The 26,450-nt window shown below is 39.4% G+C and overlaps 2 protein-coding genes across 4 annotated transcripts in view; both read right to left on the bottom strand.

Annotated features, from left to right (window-relative positions):
• bcl2l13 (BCL2 like 13) overlaps window positions 1-5,849 on the bottom strand; it is a 28,909-nt gene extending 23,060 nt beyond the window's left edge. The window contains exons 1-2 of one of the 3 annotated variants that reach the window (XM_036584619.1): window positions 5,677-5,849; window positions 3,921-4,094 (exon numbers count right to left, since the gene is read on the bottom strand). In XM_036584619.1, coding sequence (XP_036440512.1) covers window positions 3,921-4,035 — 115 coding nt within the window. In that variant the 5' untranslated portion in view covers window positions 4,036-4,094; window positions 5,677-5,849. The other 2 variants (XM_036584617.1, XM_036584618.1) reach the window with 2 other exon arrangements.
• Window positions 5,850-12,675: 6,826 nt separating this feature from the next.
• wnt2 (wingless-type MMTV integration site family member 2) lies at window positions 12,676-24,453 on the bottom strand. Its single transcript, XM_036584978.1, has 5 exons — window positions 24,264-24,453; window positions 23,506-23,726; window positions 18,985-19,262; window positions 17,435-17,699; window positions 12,676-12,881 (listed from the first exon to the last, which is right to left on the bottom strand). Exons 1-5 carry the CDS (start codon window positions 24,344-24,346, stop codon window positions 12,676-12,678), a joined length of 1,053 nt encoding a protein of 350 aa, XP_036440871.1. The 5' UTR covers window positions 24,347-24,453.
• Between the last annotated feature and the right edge of the window lie 1,997 nt (window positions 24,454-26,450).

Below are 26,450 nucleotides of genomic sequence, written 5' to 3'. Positions count from 1 at the left end.
CCTGTTTTAATTCCAAATTAAGAAGCTAAACAAGCTGTGCCGAGATAAACCTTATAAAATCACATCTGGGAAAACATATCACCTCTGATCAGATACTAGAAAGAACATTAATGTCTTCTTTCATTAAAGGAGACATCCTTACTCAGGGACTAACTAAAGTAATTCTATTTCATTAGACAGCACATCAGCTACTAGCAACTTCTCTCCATGGCTAAGCCAGTAATGCAGCTTTAGCCTTTGCTTATGACAGTGATGTCTGACCAGAAAGCTAGATCAACTAGAACCAATTAATAGGGGTGTAATGATTCACAAAATTCATTATTTGAACCAATATGGTGCAATGCAGTGATGTCACTGTATTCACTCAATACATTTTTCCATACAGCAAAAAACAAGGAGTGGCTGAAAATGTCTTACATTGAAATATTTTTGTGATCAAATGTTTATTTCCAAGAGACTGCTCCATAACATTAATACTGAAAATATATAGGCAACAGACAAAGTACATGTTGCAAAATAGAGCAACCAGCCCCTCCACCACCCCCCACCCCAAGAGACCCATCAACAAAACACTGATCAAGAAAAGGAGAGAGAAATTAATAAATTAATGTCTCCATTTCAGTTTATTAGAGCATTTAACAGCTATTTAATGACCCAATCTAACGCTTTAGATACAAGCTAATATGTTAATCCTAAAATAACACACTAGTCATGAGCTAACATGCAATTCACGAGATATATACACCACGCAATATACACAAAATGCTAAGACACAATTCAACGCAATACAATATGTTGTATTGTTACATCCCTACTACTTATGGTGCTAATGTGAAGAGCATAAAGTACTGATCAAAACTATCGGCTGATCTTGAGGTTTTTGCACATGGTTTCACTGACAAATGTAAACAAGCACACTTTCTTTTCCATTGTTGCCACAATAAAATTTGTTAAAGATTAATTTGGCTGCTGAAAGCAACTACTATTTACTCCTTGTTTTCAATATAAGCGTGTCTGGTTCTCAACAAAATATATGACGCAATTCATCATTCACTTTTAAGAAAAGTTAATTAGAAAGCTTGAGAAAATATCAAATGACTGACTGACTGTAGACAGCATGTGTAATGGACTTGTGAAAGTGTGGCAGGTCAAAGCTCCTTTGAGAAGGGTCATTTAATGGAAACTCCATAACGAGCCTGTACTATTTGCACAGTGGCACTGCTGCCTGTCTGCAGGCCAAGATGACGCTTGACGGGGTTCAGCCGAGGTCTGCTGCACAATGATCCAGTGGCGTGTGAGTAATCCAGCAGTGATTGCACTCGACAGGCTGTCAGGGTGCAGACTGGGCCGAGCGGAAAGCAGGGATCAGAAGCTCATTGCTCTGCTTTTGAACCTCACTGAATGAAAAGTGCAGCAGAGGAAACATAGTGCAGTCCTGATCTACATGCTGATGCGCCTGAGGGGCCATACCATCTCTATTCTATTGTCCTAACCAATGCCAGATGCTAATTTCTGAAAAGAGACAGAGGGAACCTCCAATAGAGATCGCAGACCAAAAGGTGACCACTTGACTGTAATCTGACTTATGGTCAAATCAAATGATCAAAAGTGTATCACTGGGAAATCTCAGCTGCCTTTTCAATACTGTTCTATTCTGCGATTGGCTGATGAATGAACAAAAAGACATGAAGCCTGGAACTGTAAGGAGTCTCAAAATAATGCACTAAACAGCCTTCACTTGGGTATAAATAGCCTTTTCACCTCTAAAAAAGAATCTAGCAAAGCCTGGGTCAATTTCTATTACAGATTAGTCCAGAAAACAAATTATTCTTATTAGCTGCATCATGTGGCACTGCTATGATACTCCAGCCATCTGTAACCTGATCTACAGTTAAAGCAAATGATCAAAAGTTTATCACTAGTGAATCTCAGACGCTTTTTCAATGGCATTCCCATCCGCAACAATGAAAACAGACATCTGGAGTTCCACAAGCAGATCTAATACAATCCTAATTCTTTCTTCTTTCTTCCATGTGCTATTCAGGAATGCCAGTCTGCTCAAAAAACATTACGCAACAGCCCTTTAGCCTTTGCCATTTAAACGTTAACTGTGTCTCTTAACATTCTTAAGCTAAAATTGTCGCAAAGTCTTATATTCCTCTGTGTCAAAAGGGCAGTGCAGTCAGCTCAGTTATAGGCTCTGACAGCAGTCTTACTCACTCTAACTCCTACAGGCTACATAAATACAGATCTAAGGAGCACACACCTGTTTAGGAGCACCAAACAGCATGACAGTGTTATGTGGTCAGTCAGAAGGGTGGAAATAATTACACCGCAAAGAAAATTATATTAAACATGTTTACCTTAAGTGCAGGCAATTCAAAAGGACATGATTGGACGTACAGTTCTATGAAAACACTTAATTGCTAAAGACACTTCAGGTGCTTTAAACTTCAGAAAAGTTCTTCACAAAAACGACTCTTTAAAAGGTTTTTCACGGAACCAAAACTGGTTCTTCTATTTGACATCGCTCCAAAGAACACGTTTTGGCACCTTTAAGAGTGCAAGCATGTAGTCAGCTGGCTAATTAAGTAATCAATGTGAATAGCAGATTTAACTTTTTGTTGTAAGGTAAAACTAGGCCTGTGCCAGTAACTGAGCCCTCTAATTTGGGCATTTCTTGTTCCTTTGCTTTACTGTTTCATCCTGCAATTTTCCAAAATCCCTTACACTGAAGCGAATGTGGAAAATACCATGTAAGTTGAGACCTAATCTCTGTCAAGTAAAAAAGTTCATTCAGTAAAAGCTGGAGTATAACAAGTAGTATGGTTGTAGAAAAATGTCTTAAATATGGCCTTGACACCTCTTATCAGAGAGACTGGTGCATTTTAAGGGCCATTTGACTGATATTCAAAATGACCAAACAAAGACCACTGTAGTAATATGACTTGCAGGGGAAGGCGTTATTCAAAACAGAGCTTCAAACAAAAGACACCTGTGGGAAACATACTGGTACCCAAGGGTAAACGTGGAAATATATCTTGCCTAACAATTACTAAATGCCTAAGAGAAAACTCACAAATAATTTAAAGAAGCAAGGCTGCAATTTTTTTAAGTCAGTGGCTAAATCTCAGTCATGGTGTGCAGAGCCAGTAACTGCTTACATAGTTTGTGTTCTGTTAGTGGGTGGAATTAGACAGCACTAGAACTAGTCCTCTTAAAAACTGGGAGAAATAAAAAACATAAGGCTGTTTGAAAAGCCAATCAGAATGCAGCTGAGAAAATCTCAATAGTTGTGAGCCTCTTTAACATGCAAAAGATATAAAACACATTCCGTTTACACGTGAGCAGAGCTTCAGTACATAATATACAGTTAATCCCACAAAACAGAATCAAGGCACCCTACATGTACTGTAACTAGCAGATATACTTTGACCACCACTGTTCACACACATTATGATGAGCAATGTAGAATCCCCAATGCAGTTTACTTATATATTTAAATTATATTGGGTGTCTTTGGAACATACTCTTTCACATCCTGCCCTAAATGTCTGTACATGACAACTGAATTACTAAACTGAGGCCGTTGGATTTGACACAAAATAAAGCGCCATACAAGTAGTCGTCCCACTACCCCTGACCTGTCCTTTAAAGCCCCTATCTAGAGCCACTGCAACTATAGTCACAAGCTCGGTTTTGGTAGTCACCTTCACTTTTGAAGAACAATACAATCATGATATGCACCATAAGTGACCTATGCTCTCTGAAGGCAAATTTAAAGCCATCAACTCAAAACTTTAGAGCTTTAACACCCTGTAACCCTGTGAATGCTGGGTGAAAGAATGGATTTGTCCCATTCATCACAAAAATGGTACTGCATGAAGCGAACAGGAGTCCATCCTGCTGCTATTCTTTACCTTCTGCAGGTCTTGACAGTGAGGATGGGGGCAGGCTGAAGTAACTGAGGAGGACATACTTGGTCTCATAGTGGAACCCTTCAGGCACAGTGGTGGAGGGGCCAGAGGCAGCCATTGAAGAGAGGTGTCAGGCTCTGGGGTACATGCACCGCTGGCTTACTGTTCTCAAAAGTCCTGGTAGAAACACACACAAAACACTATTTTAGCATTTGCTAAACTCTTAAGATGATAACGTAGTGCACAAATACGATACTAAGTAGTTATCTACTAAGTAGTATACTAAGTAGATACCATGAGGTACTAATACAGGTCCTATACTATACTGTAGTTCTACTATTACAGACTGTAGTTCATCTCTGCATACTTTGTTAGCCCCCTTTTACCCTTTTCGTCAGGGGTCAGGTCCACCACAATGCAAGTATGTGGGTGGTGGATCATTCTCAGCACTGCAGTGACACTGACATGGTGGTGACATGTTAGTGTGCTGGTACGAGTGGATCAGACAGCAGTGCTGCTAAAGTTTTTAAACACTGTGTCCACTCACAGTCCACTCTATTCTCACAGACACACCTACCAGGCCGTGGATGTGAAGTCAGAGACAGTAGCTCACCTGTTGCTGCTCAGTTTGTGTAAGTCATCCTCTAGTCTTTTATCAGTGCTCACAGGACTCTGCTGGCTGGCGGACTATTCTTCAGTCCAGCAGCAACACTGAGGTGTTTAAAAACTCCAGCAGCAACACTGAGTTGTTTAAAAACTCCAGCAGCACTGCTGTGTCTGATCCACTCAGACCGGAACAACACACCGCCACCATATCAGTGTCACTGCAGGACTCAGAATGATCCACCACCCAAATAATACCGTCTCTGTGGTGGTCCTTTGGGGGTCCTGGCCATTGGAGAACCGGGTAAAAGGGGGCTAACAAAATATGCAGCGAAACAGATGAACTACAGTCTGTAATTGTAGAACTATAAAGTTCACCTATATGGTAAGTGGAGCTGGACAAAACAAACAATGAGGTCAGAAACAAGGAGGTGGTTTATATGTTATGGCTGATCGGTGTAAATGTGAAGTTAATATGTTCAAACGTTCTCGGACAGCACAAATACATGACAGTAAAATGTCAGGAATAACCCTTCTGATTAAGTCCTCAGGAATGGTTTAGTTGAGTAGTGTCACAAAACTTCATCTACAGGTTAAAAGCTGAGACTGTCCTTCTCCACACACTGCACTGCTAAAGCTCCACCACAGGAATGAATGAAGTTCGTCCATACAAAAACATGTTCAAGTTAAACAAACCTAAAGATGAACAACTTGCTCATCCTAAAGTTAGGCCATGTCATTTTTACCTTTCAGTAAAAGCACCGTCCCTCACAGCGAGAAAGTCGGGTAGAACTCACTAGTACACTGTGTACAAGGGCACGCAGGCGTTCACTAACATTCACAGACACAGACACCACACCTACCATGCGCTGCTTTAGCACGCCTCACTCCGCACAGCTAGTCGGCTAACTTTAGTGTCACCCACAACAACACGAAATATTCGTAGCAAACAATATTGGAGAAGAACCGCAAACCTCGTGAAACATATCTACCTTGCCGACACAAAGCAGTGAATTCTGTCAGGAGGGGTGTTTCTGACAGTGTCCGCCTGACACAGAGGTAGCTCGCTGGCTAAGTGAGCCAGTAAAGTAGCTTCACTGAAGCTAGCGGAGTGGTTAGCGGCGTGGCTACTGTGTTGTGCTCGGGTCAACCAAACCTTGTTTTGGCCAGCCTACACACGACACGTTATGGAGAGTCCGAAGCCGCTTCAGCAGCGCTGAACGTCCTGCTCTTTTAACATTTCACGAACAAACCCCAGCGTGCCATGAAGAATGAGCGTCAATACACGCTTCTTAAAGCCGCAGACTGAGATTATTTAAGCAGTTTCTGTTTCCATCCACTTTAATCTGTAGTTACAATTAAAGGGGAATTCCACCAAATATTCAAAATTTCTGCGTAAATCAATCGTTATAATGTAAACAAAATCAATCAGTTTTTTTAATGTGAAATTGAAGTGCATTGCAGAGAAAACAGTCGTAGTGGTGATAGGAAGCAGGGGTCGTGTGTTTTCAACCAGAGCCATTTTATAAAACCTAAAACAACCAGTCAACGTACACGTGTCTGCTGAGATTTTATATGTAGTACCGATAATGGTAAATAGTGGTAAATATAAAAAAGGTACTTTTAGGTTTGGTACTATTTTCCCCTGTATGTAAATATCTCACATGGATTTTAAATCTTAAAATATGTTTTAGGCCAAAACCTTATCTCAGATCTAGTGTAAAACAAAGACTCAGGCATTAGACAACACCTTATAAGTAATAACTTCGTGATGTATTTAGAGGCATACAAGATTCATTCTCACTGGAGCATATAGGCTGGGGTCGTGATGAGGAATTTAGATTCTGTTTTTAAACAGTTGGATGAACAAACAGGTGAGTTTTGTTTTAAAATTATTGAGCACGGTTTTACGTACAAAAGCAAAAAGACCGCACAAATCCTACGTTTGGAGATGTTACATGTGTGCAATGTTCAACCCAGTAAAAATCAAACCATAAATATTCTGACAAACTATGAAGTCTCATACTGGGGTAGTTAGTGTTTGTTATGACATGGAATTTACATTAAATTGTTCCAACATTATTCAGAATGAGACTTGAATCAACATTTGCACACCTCTGGAATCAGATAAATAGAACAGGTAAGTTCTGTATCAGCGCTGTAGTAGAAATGGACAAAGGCTGTTGCTGCCCTCTAGTGGCTTAAAAATATAACAGCTGTGTACGTGCATCTGAAGTGGGTTCTAGTTTTCAATGCACAATATTTATTTTCCCAGGAGATTTTCAGGGGACTTTCCCCGTCAATGGGGATTCTCCACTGATATTTTAGTTCAGAAAAGTTCAGACACGACTGCACCTTGTTTTGTCTATAGGTTAAGATGTGCTGTGGTAAGTTTTGAAAAAAAAAAAGCTAGACTAAAACAAATGGCAACCCACCCTCTCCCAAATAGTTATGCTTTATCTCCTCATAAACACTCTCATCCACACACACAACATCTCAATACATATCTCAGCTAAACCATCTTATTGTGATAAAAAAAGAGCAAATTATAAAATGACATTCAGATATTGAGCAGAGGAGGAGGCTTTTCCTCACATAGTGACTGAACATAAATGTAAATATTGTATTAAATTGTATATATTGCAGCATTACATTATATCAAATAATTAATGCATATCATATTATCCCACATGTGGTCTCTTACACTGTATTACACCTTGTTACACTGTATATCCACAGTGCATTGTTATTACGGCCATCTACCTCATTCTTTACGGTCAGTCACCTATACTTTTTGGTGCCACTTGTTTTCTAGTGTACTTCCCTGCTAGAAAAAACAGCATAGATCAGCATGGCTGGTCACCAGCAAAACCCAGCATATGTTGAGTTTTGGATGCTGGTATGCTGGTCTACCATCATGACCATACTGGGTGCCCAGCTAACCAGCAGCAGACCAGTAAAACCAACATAAACCAGCTTACACCAGCATGGAATAGATGCTGGTCTGTGCATTTCTTTCAGCAGGTTTGTCTAGTATGTCAGTATCCGTCTTGTATATGCAATACCTCCCTCCCCTATTGCCCCCTGTGTACCACTGTATGTATTTATATGTTTATAGGAGCACGCTGCTGAAGTATAAACATTGTATTGTGCTTTTGAATGCCCTGTATTCTGAATACATATGGTAACAAACCAATCTTGAATCATGACTACAGGGACTATAGATAATTTAAGCATAGACTAATGCAGTGCTTCAGCTAAGTTAGTCTGATATTTAGATTTTCTTGCTCATTCAATGTCATGTTTGCAATCTATAAAGATGACAAAATAATAACTCCATTAGTCCACAATGTATGTTGAGAAGCACTTAGTGGCAATCAAATACACAACTAAAATGATCTGACACTTCTCTGTGAATTAGTTACTTTAGAGTCTAAAGTATTCATGCCCAGTGCCAAGCAAGAGCATAGAAAGCCCCCCAGCACTGATCTGTGGAGCAGTGGAACAGTGTTCTCTGGAGTGACGGAGCTCCATCCAATACCTTTGGGAGAAGTTTGAGTGGTGTTTGTGATCCAGAACTGATCACCCAACATCAGCACCTGACCTCACTCATGCTCTTGTGACTGAACACAGTCAAAGTGATGTTCCGACATTGAGCGTAAAGCCTTCACAGAAGAGTGCAGCTGTTACTGAATTAAAGGGGGACAAACCCCTTATTAATTCCCTTGATTTCAGAGGAAGCGTTGGATGAGCAGGTGTTTACAGACTTTAAGGACAAAACAACTGTGATGTCACTGTGCTGTCTTTCCTATCAGCATTTACTCCTGACTGACATCTCCTATGTGGCATACACTCTTCTTCTCCAGCATGCTAACCATCTGTCTCACAGTCTATGTCCTCTGACTTTGTCCACAACAATGTTAAAGCATTATAGTAAGTAAACTATCCAGCAGAACATATGTTGCGAAGCATACAGTGATAGTTATATACATATTCACTACACTGTCTTTAGTTTTAGTGTTTGCACTTTGTTGCAGCAGATAGTGTGTCAGTAGGGAAGAGGCTGTGATCATGTATCATTTATGGCTGAATGGCCTATTGATGGCATGAAGCTTTATTTCTCACACGCCTCCATGTTACCTGATCTCTTCATCTCCCAGGCTAAAACTTTCTCCCTTTCAGAATCAGAATCATTTTATTTCAGCAAGTATGTTACACTTACAAGGACTTTGTCTTGGTGAAGAATAATAAAGAGCAAGTGTGAAAAGAGCTAAATAGATGTGTGAACATCTGTACATATGCAAATATTAATATCTAAACATATTATATATGATATAATCAGGCCCGGATCATCAAGTTATCAGTCCGTTGGTATAATTGTTTGGTGGGCTCCTACGTGCTACCTTTTCTGGGTGGTCAGTGACATGTTTTTTTTATGATTTCAGCAGGTTACATGAGGCCTATGCAGCACCACAATAGCAGCACACTAACTGCAGTGTTGGGCACGTCACCACTATAAGCCCATATTTTTTCCCCAATTGAGACAAAACAATAGCAAGATTACACCCACATTAACAAGACCAAAGGCTAAGATAACAACTAGTGCAACACTTCCCTATAAAGCATATATGCCATATTTTCAAGCACAACATTTCCCCGAGTGAAGACACTAAATTAAAATCAGAAAGACAAAAAAAAAGCTGAAAAGTTAAAAATGTCCTTTTTCTTTATATCTTACCTCTGATGACAGTTCACAGATCACTACCGGCAAGGTTGATACAAGGTTGATGACTTTTTCAGTACTTCAAATCTCACTTTTCCTTTTGGGATACCAAAAATACCCTGTATATGCACTGTAAAAAAATCAGGTATGTAACTTTAAAAAGTTGGCTTCTTTAACATTTTGAGTTAACTGAACTTCAGGTAGTAAGAGCAATAAAAAAAGGAGACACGTTCAGTCTTTTTATAACCTAATCTCTTTTAAGACATTATAAGACGTTTTAAGAGTCTGTGGGAAGCCTGTAGGCAGTACTGTTCCTAACACAAAGATGAATTATCATAGTGGAGCTGCATTTTACACCAATATTAAACTGACTGGATGTTTTAAGAAAAGAAAATATGTGGAACCAGTAAGAAAATGCACAAAGACAAATCGTATGGCCTTTGACATTTGAAACAAATACTCTGAATGTCTAAAACATGCAAAAAGTAAAAGAGTATGGAAATGTAATTGAGTAAAAGGACCAGTAATCAACTTGATTACACTGTTAGAAATAAAGGTTCTGTGCAGGTTTTTCATTTATCAAAGTACAAACAATATAAATGTTCCCTCAAAGGTACAACAGTGGTTTTAAGGTCCAGTTGTGAATCTTTTTTTTCCCAATGGAAAAGTATACATTTGTGCCTTTCCATAACCTAATGTTTTAAAAGAGAACAATAAAATAAAAAGCCTAGAGACGTGACAGGGTGTGCGGAGTCAATACAACTTAGAAAATATCATTTCAACGGATTATGGTACAGTTATGTTCCCTGACTAAAGGTGCTGAGATGTACCCTTGAGGGTACCACCCCAGTCACAAGAGGGGTACTGCCCCAGTGACAGTTTACTACCTTTATTTCTGAGAGTGTAATACTTGAGTACAAATCACCCAAAATTATATAGTAATGAATATAGTCACTTATAAGGCACTTTCTGTGAATAGATTTCATTTTATGCCTCAAAATTCTTTAAGGATTTACTTTTTTCTGTGGTGTTTTCTGACGAAGTATTCATCAATGTAAGTGCTTAATCTTCAGAAAATGTTATTTTCTATCTATCAAGGCTGTCAAACCAGACACTATATGAGCTACTTTCACCTTAAATGACTGAGTAACAGAGTTGAACACAGAGATTATATTCCCCATTAAGCTGATATTAATGCTGTAAAAAACATACAACATATACAACAAAGAGCAGAAGAAAATGTTAAAAAATGTTTTAATCAAAACTTTTAACTAAAATCTTCGTCTCAAGCCATTTTCATTTCATTTTCATTTAAAAAAAATGACGGTTAAAACAAACAGGTAACCAGATTGCAAACGTAGCCTAAAATAAGCAGCATTCAGGAGTGGTTAATGTGACAGGGTGTATATGTTGCATACTAACTACTAATAACCATATAGTTTACATAAAAATATATAAATATTTATTCTTTTTCTAACAACAGGGTGACAGAGTTGAATGATCAAGCTTTACCCATCCCATGGAGCCAAATCCATTTTTTGTGTAAACTGACAAAAAAAGAGTGAGAATTCTGATTTGTCTAATGGTCATTGTGCAGAAAACAAGATGATGATGCAATTTCCTATATATCATAATAAACAGAATAAACCAGAGGTTTAGGTAACAGAGTTAAAATGACTTGTAACATTAAAGACATTATCAGGGAAAAATAATTCAGTTAACATTAAGTTGTTTTGAACTTACACAATTAACATTGTAATTATGGTGTTTCTGGAAGATATTAATGAACACAGTTCATAGAGATGTTCAACGTCAGTGAGGTGGCACAGCCCAAAGTCACCATATTAAATGTGGATACAAACATTATGCTTTTTGTAATCATTAAAATGCTACTTTTAATAATTTTATTTTAAGTTAAAGTACAGATCACTTCACTTTTTACAGAAATAAAAAAACAATAGTCACTTTATTGCTTTTAAAAAGTAATGAGACATTATTTGAACTCTATTCATGGAAAGTGCCATATCTGAAAGTAACATATGAAAATACTTATAATGAGCCGACCTCTTTACTTCAGACACTCCTGTCAGAGACACCTAACATATACATGTAAGCTTTATTTTAAATTACATATTATAGTTTTTATTTACATTTCAACATATATAATGCATTGAAGATAAACAATCTTAATCAAAGACTTAATAAATATGATGATAGTAGAAATGAAACAAGCAAAAGATGGTACAAAGAATGTCTAGTCTAAGACTTTAAACCTAGTTTTCTTATAGAAGTTGTGTCTTTTGGATTTAAGTGTTGCTGGCTATTAGGTCTATCAGGAGCTTGAGGCCTCCACCTCGTCTCTCACTGACCGCACAGCTCAAGGCTTTAGGGTCAGTCCTGGGATTCATAAAGTATATTAATGCTGAGCTAGGATCAGATTCCTCCTCCGCTTATGATGGTCGTAAAGTCTTGTGTAACCCCTGTTTAAAGAAACAATTTGTCAAAAAAAAAAAAGAAAATCAAATGTACACGATTTTACCTCTTACCCTTTTTTTAGTTTTCTTTTCTTTAGTTTTGCACTGGAGCTACAAGGCTAATGAAGCTAACAAATAATGTAAGCTGTATGTCTCTATCAACACTGTGTAAAAATATAAATAAATACAGTCATAAGCAAATCTTTTGGCACCTCTGCTCAAATTCCATTTTTTTGCTTATTTTCTAAGTGGAAGTAAGTTAACACATCCTCTATAGAGACACGTCTGCACATTTTAATGCGCTTTTTTATTTGCTAAATTTAACATATAAAAAAACATAAAATGTGGCATGTGCAAACATTTCAGCACATTTTACATTTGATCTTTCATTTTTTCCAACATGTTAATCTCAGCAAATAAACTGAAATTATGTGTTCAAATTTACAGAAAAAATGCCACATTTAAGTTTGTTCCCTGCAGAGCCCAGGTTTCTAACCTGTCCTGCACATTTTTGTGCAACACACCCATCCACACCCACACACCCACTTCAGCTCAGGAGGGGACTGTTAATAAGGGGATTAGTTGAATCAGGTGCTGGGAGCAGGGAAAACACTAAAATGTGCAGGACACTCCAGGATCACAGGATCATTTCTACTGCTGTAGATGTGTTACTTTAACTTAGAAAAATCAACAAAACATGTAATTTGGTGTTCAAACATTTTTCATACAACTGTAAATCTTTCTTCCTACTTTCCTCTTTCTTTCTTTCTGCTTTCTAAGTTCCTGAAGGCTAATTTTTTCCTTTCTATCTTTATAGATTTGGGGTAAGGGAATAATATTGCATTCCAATCCTGCCAGTCACACAATCTGATCCTAGGTCAGTTCTGCTACTCTCAGAAGCTTTTTGAACAGTGGCTCATATTTAATGCCTGGGAACTGATGCAGATGGTAATGAGTGTCACGACTGGGCTTTGCAGGTGTGGACGTCCACCTCTTCATGGCAGTCCCTGCAGTGGACGGCGCAGCACCAGTGGAACTTGCATTCGCACTTGGTGGTGCGGCTCACGCGGGACGTGTCGTAGCCTCGGCCACAGCACATGACCTCGCAGCTGTCGGCTCCTCGCGACGTCCGGTTGCACACGCGCCCGCCCGTGCCCACCGATCCTTCAACAGAAGAGACAGACAGATTGAGCACGAGCACTAACCATTTCAACCAATTTTGGAGGGATGAAAGAGGCAGAAACTCTTGCAGCAATGCTGTAACGTTTGAACGCTTATATTTTAATTTGCTGTTGACAGCAAATCTCACTCGTAGTTGGAGGGAAGACCTTTTTATGCCCTTCAAACCCTTTGAGCCTACATTTTTTCTGCGATTTTCACTCACGGAGGACCTTGTTCTTCCCTAAATCTGTAAATATCGTTGTATAATTGTATTCTTTCAAGATGTTTATAAAAGACAAAATGGGTATGTATGAATCATTCTACTGAATTGGTTCAAAGTCAGAGTTGAAAACACGTGGACTTTTGATTGACTTGGACTTTAGACTAAAATTCTTTTGCTTTTAATGAGTCTATACTTTAATTATGTTTATTTTATTAAAACAAATGATTGAATGATTCAATTTTGTCACTACTAAAACAATCATAATACTACCAAAACACAAAACAAGTTTACTTTAATTGCAGAAAATGTGTTTCAGTAATGACCATTTTTTATGTTACACACTGATTTTTAGACTTAGAGGCACATTTACTTCAAAATAATGGGATGTAACTGCTCAGCATGTGGCCATGAGGGACAAGGATGCAGTCTCACTTCTTGCTCTAAAATGCAGAGTGTGGCTAAAATAAGGCTCCGCCTTTGGACTAAAACTCTTTGTGTTTCAGTAGTGACATGAAAATGTGGGAAAATGAAACTCATGATAAATCTAAATCTTTTAACTTCACTTTAAAAGAAATAAAAACATCTTAAAAATGTAAGTACTATTTTCTCAAGATAAAATTTAGGCATTACGATTTGGGACAGTCAAATCAAAACAGCAAGTATTCTAAGAATGATGATTTTTTTGATATTTAGCTATCAATTAATGCCTCATGTTTAAATAGACTGTGACATAATCCTAGTACATATCTAAGGTCTGAATACTGATTTCTTTTTTTACTGTGGAACCACAGTTTGTTTAATTAATTTGATAGAATGCTCCATATATGGGCTTATATGACCCAGTATATGTCGTCTTCTCTTAGACACACAATGTGGATATACAACTAAAGCATTTGCATCCACCACATTTAGTTATACATTATCTCATTAGCTGATGTCACTAATACAGCACCTGCTGGGACAATTACTTGCAATGTGCAGCCATGTGCTAAACTGTCTGCAATAGTTGTCTGGCAGACGTCTGGCGGTCCCCAGGCGTAGCTGTCCCAAAGAAGCAGCAGGGCTGTCTGCACCGGGGTAAGGGGATGACCGCTTGGTCCTTCATGAGATGAGGGACTGATGATAGGAGCTATCAGCCACTGCCGTGAGTCTTCATCGCGTGCTCATTTCAACAGCTCTAATCTAGACAACCCCACCCGGCTTGAAGGCTGGCGCGGCGCTGATCGGCCGCTGATATCGAAATTGTTAAAGACCTTGTATCAACCCCAGCCTTCATGCGCCACCCTGGGAAAAATCCCCTTGGCTTTGTACACAAGGGCCCTCAGACTGATGGCTTGCACTACGCAAACAATCAATCTGGACCGTGAAGGCACTGATGTTGGCCTTTTCAGACACACAAGAAGGGATTCATGTCAGCCTTCTTGCGTAACCTGGCTTCAGCCATCAAATTTATAGCCATAATTGTTGGATCATGAATATGTTTTGAAGGTGAAGCCATGCCCCCACCGCCCCTCCACCCTTCAACCCTAGTTAAAAGAGCTCCATTCTGCTGGTAGCCCCAGCCCTGATATGTCACTGCTGGTGTCTTGCACGCGATTGTGAGCAGGCAGGCATGTGTCTGGGCATGACCCAGCAGCCGCCCCCCCACCCACCGTCGCTCCATCAGTACTCCAACAGGCTGGTATGCTGGGCCGATATTGGTTACATCATGGGCAGCCTCCACCTGAGGTGCGTCTGCTTATTGAATTAAGATGAGGGGAGTGCCAAGAGATGAGTTTAGCATGTGGGGGCCATGGTGGAAGCTGGAAATTGATTTCACACTTTTGGGGGAAGAGCTTTCTGCCCTCCTGGGACCGCCATTAAACAAACCTTTACGCCAAGGCTTTCTCACGCTGCACTGCGCTGAGATCAACGCTAACGCACTGTACCGTTTCACTTTGGCCCTGGCATCTCAAAACAATCCTGCTGGCATATAGTCCAGGACACAAACCTCAAGACATATGCTACATGGCTGTGGGGGTCAATATAAATGATACGAATTATATAAATGTGATGCAGACCATAGCTCCATAGAGTTCTCTATATACCAGTATATCATTCAGTCCTGCATATCATTCATACATGGCCAGCTATTATGTTGGGAAAACATAATTCACAGTTCATAAAAGTTAAAAACACAGGGTTTAAAATCTTTCAAGGAGATCATCATCCACCCTGTGGGAAGCTATGAGACATGACCTACCTCTCTAAATATTCCTGCCTGTTCGGGGCAGACAGCAGAGAGGTGTGCTGGCGAGGGGAGTAATTTATAGCGGTTGCGACCAGGGATCGTGTTTCAGCTCCTGTGCTGTCCGCAGATCTGTGGTAATGTGCCTTAAACACGGCGTCACCTGATAGCCAGGATCATCCGTAGCCTGACAGGCACCCCTACCCCTCCCATTCCCCCACATAGGTACACCTGGTGTTATTCAGTACAAACACACGCTCACGCATACAAACACACATGCACAAAAAAAGTAGAGAGAGACGAAGATAGTCTACTGCCTTGGGGGGCACGCCAAGCAACTGCATTCAGGTTACAGATTGGGTTATGACTATTGTGAATGTAATAGCCTGCTAAATGGCTTCCATTCTCTGATTACATTCGCTCTGTGTTCAGGGGCAAGACTAATGCTTTACAGATTGTCAGTGGAGTGTGGGAGGTGCAGGCGATGGAGGAACAAGCCGGGACTAACAGGGGCATGCGATACAGGCTGGGAAGCCACGTTCTGTCTCAACTTCTGAGAACAGAAGAGAACAGATTAAACCTAAAATGTGCAGTTAAAAACGTTCTACCTGTGTTGTTATATCTGATAACAACATGCTTTTTTGTTTTATCCAGGGTTGAGTAGTAACAGAATACATGTGACAGCATTACGTAATCCGAACACAAAAAACTAAATGTGTTGCATTACAGTTACAAAAAAGTCAGTAATCGGATTACAGATACATAATTATATTACAGTGATTACTAGCAGTAACATTGTGACATTTTATGTGTATTTTTGTGTATTTTATTCACAATCTTTTAGATTTTTCCGTTCTCTGTGTCTGGCCTAGTAACAACCAAGCTGACCAGACAGTTGTGTCCCAGCAAACAGAACTTTTAACAAACATCAGAATGATGAGTTTGTTCTCTGTTTTATCTTGTATAGTATTAGCATCTTCAAAAGCAAGCTTGAACTGGGCTACAGATAGTGTGAGTTCTATGAATGAGGGGGTGAAATTCTCCATGCTGCTTTTGCCTTTCCAAAATGGAAACTAATTCAGTGGCACCCTTTGTCTTTGTAATGAGCAAAAGATATGACACTTCAAGACATTCTCCTGTTTTTCCCCATTGCGCAAACAACGTGACTAAATCCCTCTAAATAAATAAATAAATAAACTCGCATTCAACATGCATAGCTTTGGAGATTATGTGTAAATGTGTAATTGTACGCAATGTGCGGAAGAACATTTTGCAACGTTGGTTGTGCTTTGGACCTCTTCCCCGAGTGGATGAATCTGATGATTGCGCTGAACGAGTATTCAAAGAGAACTCAGTCAAAACTTGGTGAAGGACGTCTTCCGAGGATGTAAGTGAATGATCTACTATTGTCATCATATCTTCATCAGCATGATGTTGATTTTGTTTTGAAGCGCTAAACATTGAGCTCAATGTTCTTTTTGAGTCTGTGCATGTGACATTATTACATAAAGATGTATGACATGGTTTGAAAAATCCCCGCGAAATCGACTCATCACTTCTGACTTTTAAATGATTATTTCAGGCTTTACAGGGTGAATAGCAACAGCACACGCACACCATATTTCAGTGTGCTTTTTTTTCCTCCTGACTCAGTAATGCTACTTCTATCAGTTTTAACAAAAAAAATCTTACATAGTGCAGCTTTAAAGACACTGAAATTGACCTTTAAATTGATTTCTATTGAATTATATGACTTTCAAGAAGTAATCCAAAGTAATCTTACGATGTTACTTTAACATAGTATATATTCAATAGGTATACCGGAATACATTTTAAAGTAACCTTCTCAACACTGCCTGTATAATTCCACTGACCACCAGTTACTATGTAACAACAACGGTTGCTTTACACTAAGCTCCTGGAGCTACTTTTTTGATGGAAGTAATTGGCAATATTAAAAATATATATGTAATCTTTACTTTGCAAAACTGTATTACTGCAATTAACATCACAGCTACGATACATAAACTTCAGCTCGTGTCTGTGCCCAGATCACAGCTGTAGTGACTTTTGCAGGCCTTCTACTGCTTAAACTGACACACTCACCAGATTCATGGTCCCATATGCAGTAGTCGGGTGAGTCCTCAAAGTAAACCAGGTCATTCTTAGTGGGCTTCTTGAACTTCCTGTAGGCGTTGGTGAAGCCTGTCCCATAGCGGTTCATCACCACCTGGACGGCGCTGTTGTACTTCTTGCGCAGGTAGTCGCCTGTCTGCCTGAAGTCGCCCACGGCCAGCCAGCAGGTCCGCACGTTGCAGGAGCCGCTCACGCCGTGGCATTTACATTCCAGGGTCATGAAACGCTTCACTGCCTGGGTAATGGGTAAAAGAGCAAAGGGGGAGAATATTTGGATTTTGCGAGGCCACAACGTGTGTAGCTCACTTATGATGGCAGATTTTGCAATTGTGTTTTTCTCTGAAATCATGGTCTTAGATCATTGTTTCTCTTGGCTGTTTCCAAACAGGACTGCAGCGTTGTGTTTGTGTATGTAAGTTTGTGTTTGGGGTATGTGGAGCTACCCTCCTCACAGCTCTGATGAAAGCTGCTTAGATGTGTAGTTGTAAGCTATTTGACTGGGAACTAAGTTTGAAACCAAGGTATGCCACCTGCTGTTAACAGCTGGGGGTCCTAAAGAACAGAAAATATATCATTCATAATGGGACGAGGGAAGAGTGAAAGGTTGTCTGTTTCCCGTGACGTAAAGTCGTTTACCAACCAGTCGGGCATTTATACAACCACAGCTCTGCTGCACTGCTGATAGTCCAGAAAGACTGTGGCAGATCTGATGCATTAAGGAAAAGATGTGTGCGGTTCTAGATTAGTGGTGGAGGGAGAAGACCTAACGCAGTGAAACCAATCGTGGAACTAAATGGCCCTGGTCATGTGACCAAAAGCACCACTCACATAGAAAAGTTCATATGAAATTAAGATAATTTTAAGATTAAACCTATAATTTAATACATAGTTTGTCTTTCAGTAAAAAAAAACACTAAAATTTAAAAAAATTCTAAAATTAGAAAAAGAGCTTCACAATATTTGTCACTGTGAAGTTAAGTGAGTTTATACAGTCACTTCCTTTAATGTTATTTTCCCATATTCTCACTATTTCTGTATGATTTCTTTTTTATATAAATTTTATTTTCTATTTTTGTCTGTGAAGCACTTCAAGCTATGTATTGTGTATGAACGGTGCTACAAATAAAGCCTATAATTATTATTATTGTAAGTTTTTTTTTTTGTGGAATAAAAATCACTGTCTTGTTTGAAATTGCAGTGATTCTTGTTTGAAGTTGAAGGTCACAGCAGGTCACTGACTCAGGGTTAAAGAAAGTGGCACCGAAATAATGTTAAGTCTTAAAGGTTTCTTTCTCAAATGGCAGCTGGTTATTGTTTCTTTATAATTTTGTTACTTGTTGTGACTAAAATTCTAAAATAAATGTTTTCATGCTATTTACATGCCATTAGTAGCCTTTGTTGGATGTGTTGAAAAATGACAGTTTAAATACAAATAAATACAAGTGCAAATTACTAAAGCTCCTGCTTATAAAATAAACACAAGTAAGGCACTGCTGTAAAACAAACCAAAAAAAATGTACCTTCCTTCCTGCACGATTGTTATGTAGGTTCATGAGCGCTCGTGCATCCCTCTCCTTCCTCTCCTTGGCATCAACGAATGCCTGGGTGAACTTAATGGCGTGGTCCACATGGTCGCTGCAGCCACCCCAGTCGAAGGACCCTTTAGCATCTTGGGATGAACCTTTCTTTCCTGGGTCACACGAGCAGGTGTCCAGCTCTCCCTGACTGCAGGCTCTGGTCAGGGTGTGGACCATGCCTGCCGAGGAAACTGCGTACACGAAGGCGGCCTCTCGACTGCCTGAGAGTAAGCAGAGAGGAGATACCATGAATCAGATAATCCCTCTAATGAGCTACTTTTGAAGGTTCAATCAAAAATCTAATTGTGTGACATGTTTGGTGTTAGACAGCTTTAACACTGTACGATATACTGTAATCGAAATGTTAGCCATAACATGTTATTTGAAGGCTGCGTACATACTTACATTAAAACACAAGCATAAGCATTTAATTGCCTCAAACCCAGTCACATTGTTAAATAATCTCAGAGAGACTTGCTTATGTAGTTTCTGGCACTGTATAATATACTGTTACGTACAAAATAGAGAATCACAGCTTAATACATCAGTAGTAATGTCTTAAAGTCTGAATTTTGTCTGCACATTTGTATAACAGTTAGATGCCACACAGGTCTTCTTAGTGGAATTTTTTTCATTAAAATAATTTAAAATAACTTTATTAACTCATAAGTTTTATATTTGATATATACATTTTTAAGCAAGTAATTTTGGCCTTTAAGTAACATTTTACCAAGGGTATTTCTAGGGGTCATCAAAATTTTCTCTTAGAGGGTCATCAAAATCTTCTGCAGAACTGATATATTAGCGCGCTTCAATTAAAGTGATAGTGCTATCACTATCACTATCGCTTAGGCCAACACAACGTCGTTATAGCGTAACAGATCTTATGTTATCTTGTGATTACTGGCATAGGCAGTTAATAACTATTCAAGTATTGCCTTATAAAAAAAAGCTGCTACACAGCTTCAACGCTTATGCAAGTGTTGTCCCATGTAGGTAGCCGACATAAACAAGTTTATCTGAGATTATTTAATAACTCAACACAATTTGAGACAAATGTGTGATGATTTAGACATGCAGTTTGCATGATTTTAACTACTGGCTACATTCTTCCTTTAATTGTTAGCTACAATAGCCACAAAACTAGACGAGTAATCTTATATACTGTACCGTGCAAAAAATTGTATGAATAAAAAACAATTTATTATATATTAGAATAAATACAAATAATATTACTACAGTCAGTAGTGGTTTTACATGTGTTAATGTGTCTAGTTAACCAGTTCCAAAACTTCTTTCTTTGTGGCAGCCCAGTGCTATTTGTAGTTATTATCCAATACCTGGTTTGGCTAATCAACATTATTTAAATCAGGTGTGTTGGTGTTGGAATCAAACAAATCCAGGTGATGGCTGAGGGCGTCAAGGAGAAATCTGAAACCAAATTGTTCTTCAAAACAGCTCACAAAACTATTTTTTCAAAATATGAAATTCTTATTATTTTTTACTTTTTCTACAAGCAGAAACACCCTTATAACTGAGATAAATGCTTTTAAACAATGTGTGTAAGCACTTAAGACTTTTGCACAGTAGTGTATATTATGTATATTTGGGGTAATGGTGAGAGTGTGAATTTGATTTCTGGCTGAACCATCATTTTAACGCTGATCATTCACAGACAGACATGAGTCCACCAAGACTCAAACACATGACACGCATGAGGTATAATATGGAAAACCTCTAGCACCGTCTATCACCCACTTCTCTTCTCCAAGCCAAGTTTTAGTGCCAGATAAGAACAAACCCTACACTTGATCTTAACCAAAAGGCAGAGAAGCTTGAGAGCACCGTTTGATGATTGGGAGAACACTGTGATGTTCCCTCTTTATCAGTTTGTCTTCAAAACAATGCTGTGATGTGGAGTGTATTCTTTTTCTGTTTTAGGATCAAAGACTCTCTAAGTCCAAGAGATAAGGACGTGCTTCTCACGAGGTATGTGTATAAGTGAGAGTGTTTCTATGTGTAAGCAAGTGAGAGAGGGAGGGGGGAAGGAAAGTCAGAGAGAGAGAGAGAGGGAGAGTAACATTAATGTTTTGTGAGTGCATGAGAGCGAGTCAGAACGAAAGCAGCCGACTCCACAGAGCGGCAGCTCAACAGAGACAGGGGTTATGAGGTTTAGCATTTCATTTGGGAGCTTTGTAGGCCTAAGAGAGGATCCGTGCCACCAAATCCCTGCAATTGTTCTAAATTAGTGCACTGACATTGACAATAAGTAGATTCTCACAGTGCCACAGAGAAATCCTGCCAATCAGGGCCTCCCCATAATGCCCCATGATGGGTCGGGAGCCTTTCTGGGAGGTCTGAATACCAAGCAAGAAGATTAAAGTCGGAGATTTAACCTAACTTTTATGTGTGGACCAGCTAAGTGGCCTGGGAGACTGGCCCCGAGTTCCTGTGCGGATGTTCCCATTAATATGATTTTACACAGGATGAGAGAATAGAGAGAGAACCGCTTAAACCCATGCCATGTGTTGGACATTTCTGCTTGTCTGCAGAGACAAGCTGCAAAGAAATTCTAGAAAATTCACAGGCTCCACGATAGGCGCAAGCAAGATTTATTACACACTTTTGGATCCATATTTGAGAACCGTGTGTGTGTCTTTGGATTCGCATTGCAAAACAGTGTGTGTGACTGAGAATCACAGCGAGATTTGCCTCACAGCCAGCTGAACATGCTTTATTCAGATTTATGTGTCTGACTAACTGCACCTATCATAGTGAAGGCATTATGTATACAGTATCTAAGATTATTGCACCAACATACAGTGTTCAAAACAATAGTTTAGTTGAGCAAACAAAAGAAATTCAATCCGCTGTATCAGGTGTTACTTTTTGTAACAGGCGAATGACCCGATTGGGGTGAGGAATTTTACTGTAGGCGCAGAGTCATGAGAATCCCCTGTATAATAGTTTTAACTCGAGGCGATCTGGAGAGCTGAGCTCCACGGCAGAGCTTTATACTCATCTCAGAGCACAAGCTTTTTTTTTAAAAAAAAAAAAAAGTATTTTTCCCCACCCGTATTCTGACAAGCTCTACCCTCCGTCACTGGGATTGGCTGGCTAGTTCATACTCAACAGTAGTCCACCAATTACAACATCTGCCAAAATTTTTCAATGTTATGATTTTTTTTTGGTCTTATAATATTAGAAAAATATTCTGATAGATATTAGCTCATGGTCTTACTGACAAAATGGTAACTTTAAAGGAGAAGGAAAAAGCATGTTGAAAGCTAAATTAACGTAAAGAAATTTTATTCCAAGTACATTGTTTAAATAGTGAACACATCTGTGGAACTAGGATCATTTTATTAAACTAGAAAATGTATAATATTATAATACTGTAAACAAAAACAAGTAGTCAGAAGCTGTTTCAATTGGTGGACTGCTTGTAAGCATGAATTGCTAGCCAAACTTACAGCAGCATTTAGGAAACTACTAGCCAATCTCAGCGCAGGACAGTTCCTGCATACTGTATGTCATTTTGTTGTCGGTATCACGCCCATATTAGGAACTCCAGGTCTAAGCGGATTTTTCTATGAGAAAAATGAGTGCTGTTCTCAAAAACCACTATCATACGCTACGGTAAACAGTAATGTTCTAAACCTAGAACCTAGAAAGTTGTTCTGTACGTACATTATTTCTTCAAATGTCACTGCATCCTCTGAATTACAAGGTTATTAAGAAGTAAAAATATAAATATAGCTATATGCAAGCGAACACTGCCACACACTGAGCTAACATTATAAGACTAGCAACCTCACCAAAGTGCCCCACACAAACCAACAAGCTTTGTCAAACGTGCTAGTTAAGTTGCTTTGGCAACAGTAGCTAACAGTTTTAGTAGTTGGTGTTGGTATTTAACAGCGTTGCTTAATAGTAGACTTACTTTACTTTTAATTTGAGGCCACAAATGAATATTTCAAGGCCACAAGTTATGAGAAATGTATTTTTATGGGCTCAATATATTAATTTGTTGCCACGCCTTACTAAAAAATGATCACAATGTCACTGACGGGGCTCTGTAAACATCATTTCAACGTGCAGGGTTGTCAGCTTGCTTGTATTGTGTATGTCGCATTATTCGTTTACTGCTAAATATAATTCAGAGGATCCAGTGACCCGCGGAGAAAACGCGAAGGGAAAGATGTACACAGGACAAAAAGTATAGTGTTCAGAACATTTTTGTTCACTACAGGCAGCCACAGTTTCTTCCTGTGGAGGACATCAGCCCAGACCCGGTGTTCCTAATATCGGTTCACATAATGTCAAAACGAGTTCAGAGATCTGCATCGAATCATGACGGCAAACTGTGAACAGGAGTTACTGGCCAATCTTTAAGCAGGGGGGCGGGGCTTGTCTGAATACGGGTGGGGGAGGAAAAAACAGGCCTAAAGCTTGTGCACCCACCTCTGAGCAGCAGTTTTCCGAAGACCGTGTGGTCTCGCTCGGCCGTGTTGCAGTTCCAGCGGTGGCTGCGGAACTGGTGCTGACACTCGCTGATCCAGTCTTTAACGCCGGCACCGACAGCCTGCATCACGCGGGGATGCTGGCGGCACAGCTGGCGCTGTTTGTTCACCAGCCCGGGGATGTTGTCGCACATCACCTGCGAGCCGAGGGTGCCCATGTACCTGCATGAGAGATGAAAGGGAGCGATGGGAATCTCTCACATCTCCAGTTTCCAGCACAGCCAAACCGGAGTCCCACACACAGAGCTGTCACTGAATAACAGTCTCTAACTTTATAAGAAGAAAAAATTCTGAAAAAATATCCAACCCTAACAAATACAGTTTGTACGTAAAGTGACTTATCAGGTCAAAATGCTATCAATAAGTCGATACCAAGTATAACAAAGGGTGAATTCAGGCCATATGCGACAGTAATATGGTAATATCATGCAAGTCGTAGACCGTGAATGACACTTTTATACTCTTTCATACTAAAAAGTACTTATTAATTTAATCATTTCAAATATTTCCTAAAAAACACACCAGCTGAAACTGTAATGATTTTTGGTACAGCATCTACCGTCATCCAACGCCTCATAATAAAGACCCAAATCCAGCCCCGTTTCTAATATGTATAATTACAAAATCCATAATTAAGTCAATAGTAAACTTAACATCATAACAGTGGAGAATCTGCTCATCTCCGCCAGTGATACCCACCACCAAGACGAGTCGACCCTTGAGGTGAGCCAGCAGGCTGCTACAGACAGATAAAAACATATTCCACTTGGCAGAAAGTTCATATTACAAAGCCCGTGTTGATACACTCATTCGCGCCCGTGTTCGCTCTAATAAAAAGCGGAGAGTGAAGGATTCATATAGAGGTGATGCCGATGAGGAGTCTCCGCCTGTCTGTCCGCTCTGCTCTCTCCGCTGAGAAAAGCGCCGGAGGCCACACGCGCTGCTAAAAAGTGCTCCTCACCGTAAAAGCATCGTGTGCGGAGAGCAGCGCGCGGCAGGCAGAGCCGACTGACTGTCAGTCGCTGTGCTGAAGATCTGCTGCCTGAAGCTGCGCGATGCTCTCCTATCAGGCTGAGCTGGGCTTCCACAAGGGGTGGGCGCAGTCCTGCCTCAGGAATGAAGAGGAGAAATTAGCTGGCTGCGAGTATCTGTTCAGGCTTAACACCAGCCACGGGCTGGCTGATGTCCAAGCAGCCGAGTGGAGAATGTGCTCTAACGTGAGACGTCCTTCCGTGTGACTTCAAAAAAAATAAAAAAAGAAAAAAAAATATGTGGGATATAGCCTTTAGACAACTGTGGAGGAATAAACTCTCCAAGTTCACGCTAAGGAAGCTTTTTTCAACAGCTTTTGTGGCGCTGAAGAATCCGCGATCATGCATCACTCTAAAACTAGCATGTGTTCACTAGAACTGAACTGACTGGCACATTCTTTTAAGCTTTTTCCATTACTTGCAGGATTTACTTAGCAGATTTGTGTGATTAGCCTTTAAATGAAATAAAATGACGTAAAATCTTGCAAAATACATTTACAGTAATATATTAATATGATACAATAACATTTTTCTATAGTGCTGTACAATATTACAATAATAATCTATAATATTTTCACATCCTGTGAAATTCCTGTAGTACAATCATAATCAACACTCTTAGCAAAAAAGGGTTCTTTGACTCATATACAAATAAAAAAATGGCTCTTCAAGGGTTCTTCAGTAAAGGCTATGGTTCTAGTTAGAACCATGAGCTCTACACAGATAGTTTTTCAGGTTGATGGAGAATGGTTCTATATAGCATCAGAAAGGGTTCTGTTATTGTTATGATGTTGAGCTTGAAGAACCCCTTTAGATTCTATACAGAAACATATTCTCCATCAATCTGAAGAACCATTCCACCATGCAAAGGACCATTTAATCATGAAATAGTTCTATGTAGAGCTCACGGTTGTAACTAGAATCATTGTCTTTACTAAAGAACCTTTGAGGAACCATCTTTTTAAGTGTGTACCAATAGGGGAGCCCTTTTTGGTGCTAAAAACAATTTGACCATGCAAAGAACTATTCATGCATGCAAATGATTCTTTGAGTGTTCATGGTTCTATATAGAGCCTTAAATAAAAGAACCTTTGAAGAACCATTTTTGAGTGTACAAGAGTGTGTAGTGTCCTACTGCATACACTCTTGAGGGAAAAAAAACATTCTACAAAGTACCAAAAAGGTTATTTGACTTTAAAAACAGCAGAACCCTTTTCAAAAAGGTTCTTTAAGCCCTTATAGAACCAGGGCCGGCTGGCAGGCCAAAAGTTTTAGTACACACTTCTATGACCTAAAAATAGATCAGCCAGTTTGCATTGAAGTCCCTGTAGTTACTGAATAATAAAGCTTAGTGTGTAATAACCCTGAGAGTTCAAGGGGTTAAAGAACCACATACATGTTATCCATCATAAAGAAGAACCATTGAACCATGCAAAGAACATTCTAATGGTTCTTTGAATGTTCACTGTTCTATGTAACCACTGCCTTTACTAAATAATGCTTAAAAAGAAAAGTGTAGTCCTTGTTAATTATAAGATCAGTTATTTTAAAGCTCTTTCCTGAAAGCAGTAAATTCTAGAAGGTAGATTCTTTCATTGTGAGTTTTGTAGCTTTATAGATGAGATGAGTCACCAGCAACAAGAAGGTATTTTAAGCTGGCTAAAACATTTCACATATATGGTACATAAAAAGTGGCAGCATATTCCACAACCCATTTGAAATCTAATAAAATGCGGTAATGTAATAAAAACTTGGAGAAAGTAAAGTTCAACCATGTATCCTACTTACTCGTTTAATGGTGAGTAAAGACTACAGGCTGCATATGGGATTTGCACACTATGCACTGAAGACAGAG

Source organism: Colossoma macropomum, unplaced genomic scaffold (genome assembly GCF_904425465.1).
Source record: "Colossoma macropomum unplaced genomic scaffold, Colossoma_macropomum, whole genome shotgun sequence".
NCBI classification, from domain to species: Eukaryota; Metazoa; Chordata; class Actinopteri; order Characiformes; family Serrasalmidae; genus Colossoma; species Colossoma macropomum.
The sequence above is the reverse complement of the archived record's forward strand: the minus strand, read 5'-3'. Positions and strand labels throughout refer to the sequence as shown.

Bases quoted from the DNA above. Each gene is read 5' to 3' on its own strand.
- wnt2 (XM_036584978.1), bottom strand. From the start codon at position 24,346: ATGAACTTTCTGCCAAGTGGAATATGTTTTTATCTGTCTGTAGCAGCC. The intron at 19,263-23,505 runs GTGGGTGCACAA...GCTTACTCTCAG, and splicing joins CGGAAAACTGCTGCTCAGAG to GCAGTCGAGAGGCCGCCTTC. The intron at 17,700-18,984 runs GTACATTTTTTT...CCCATTACCCAG, and splicing joins ACAATCGTGCAGGAAGGAAG to GCAGTGAAGCGTTTCATGAC.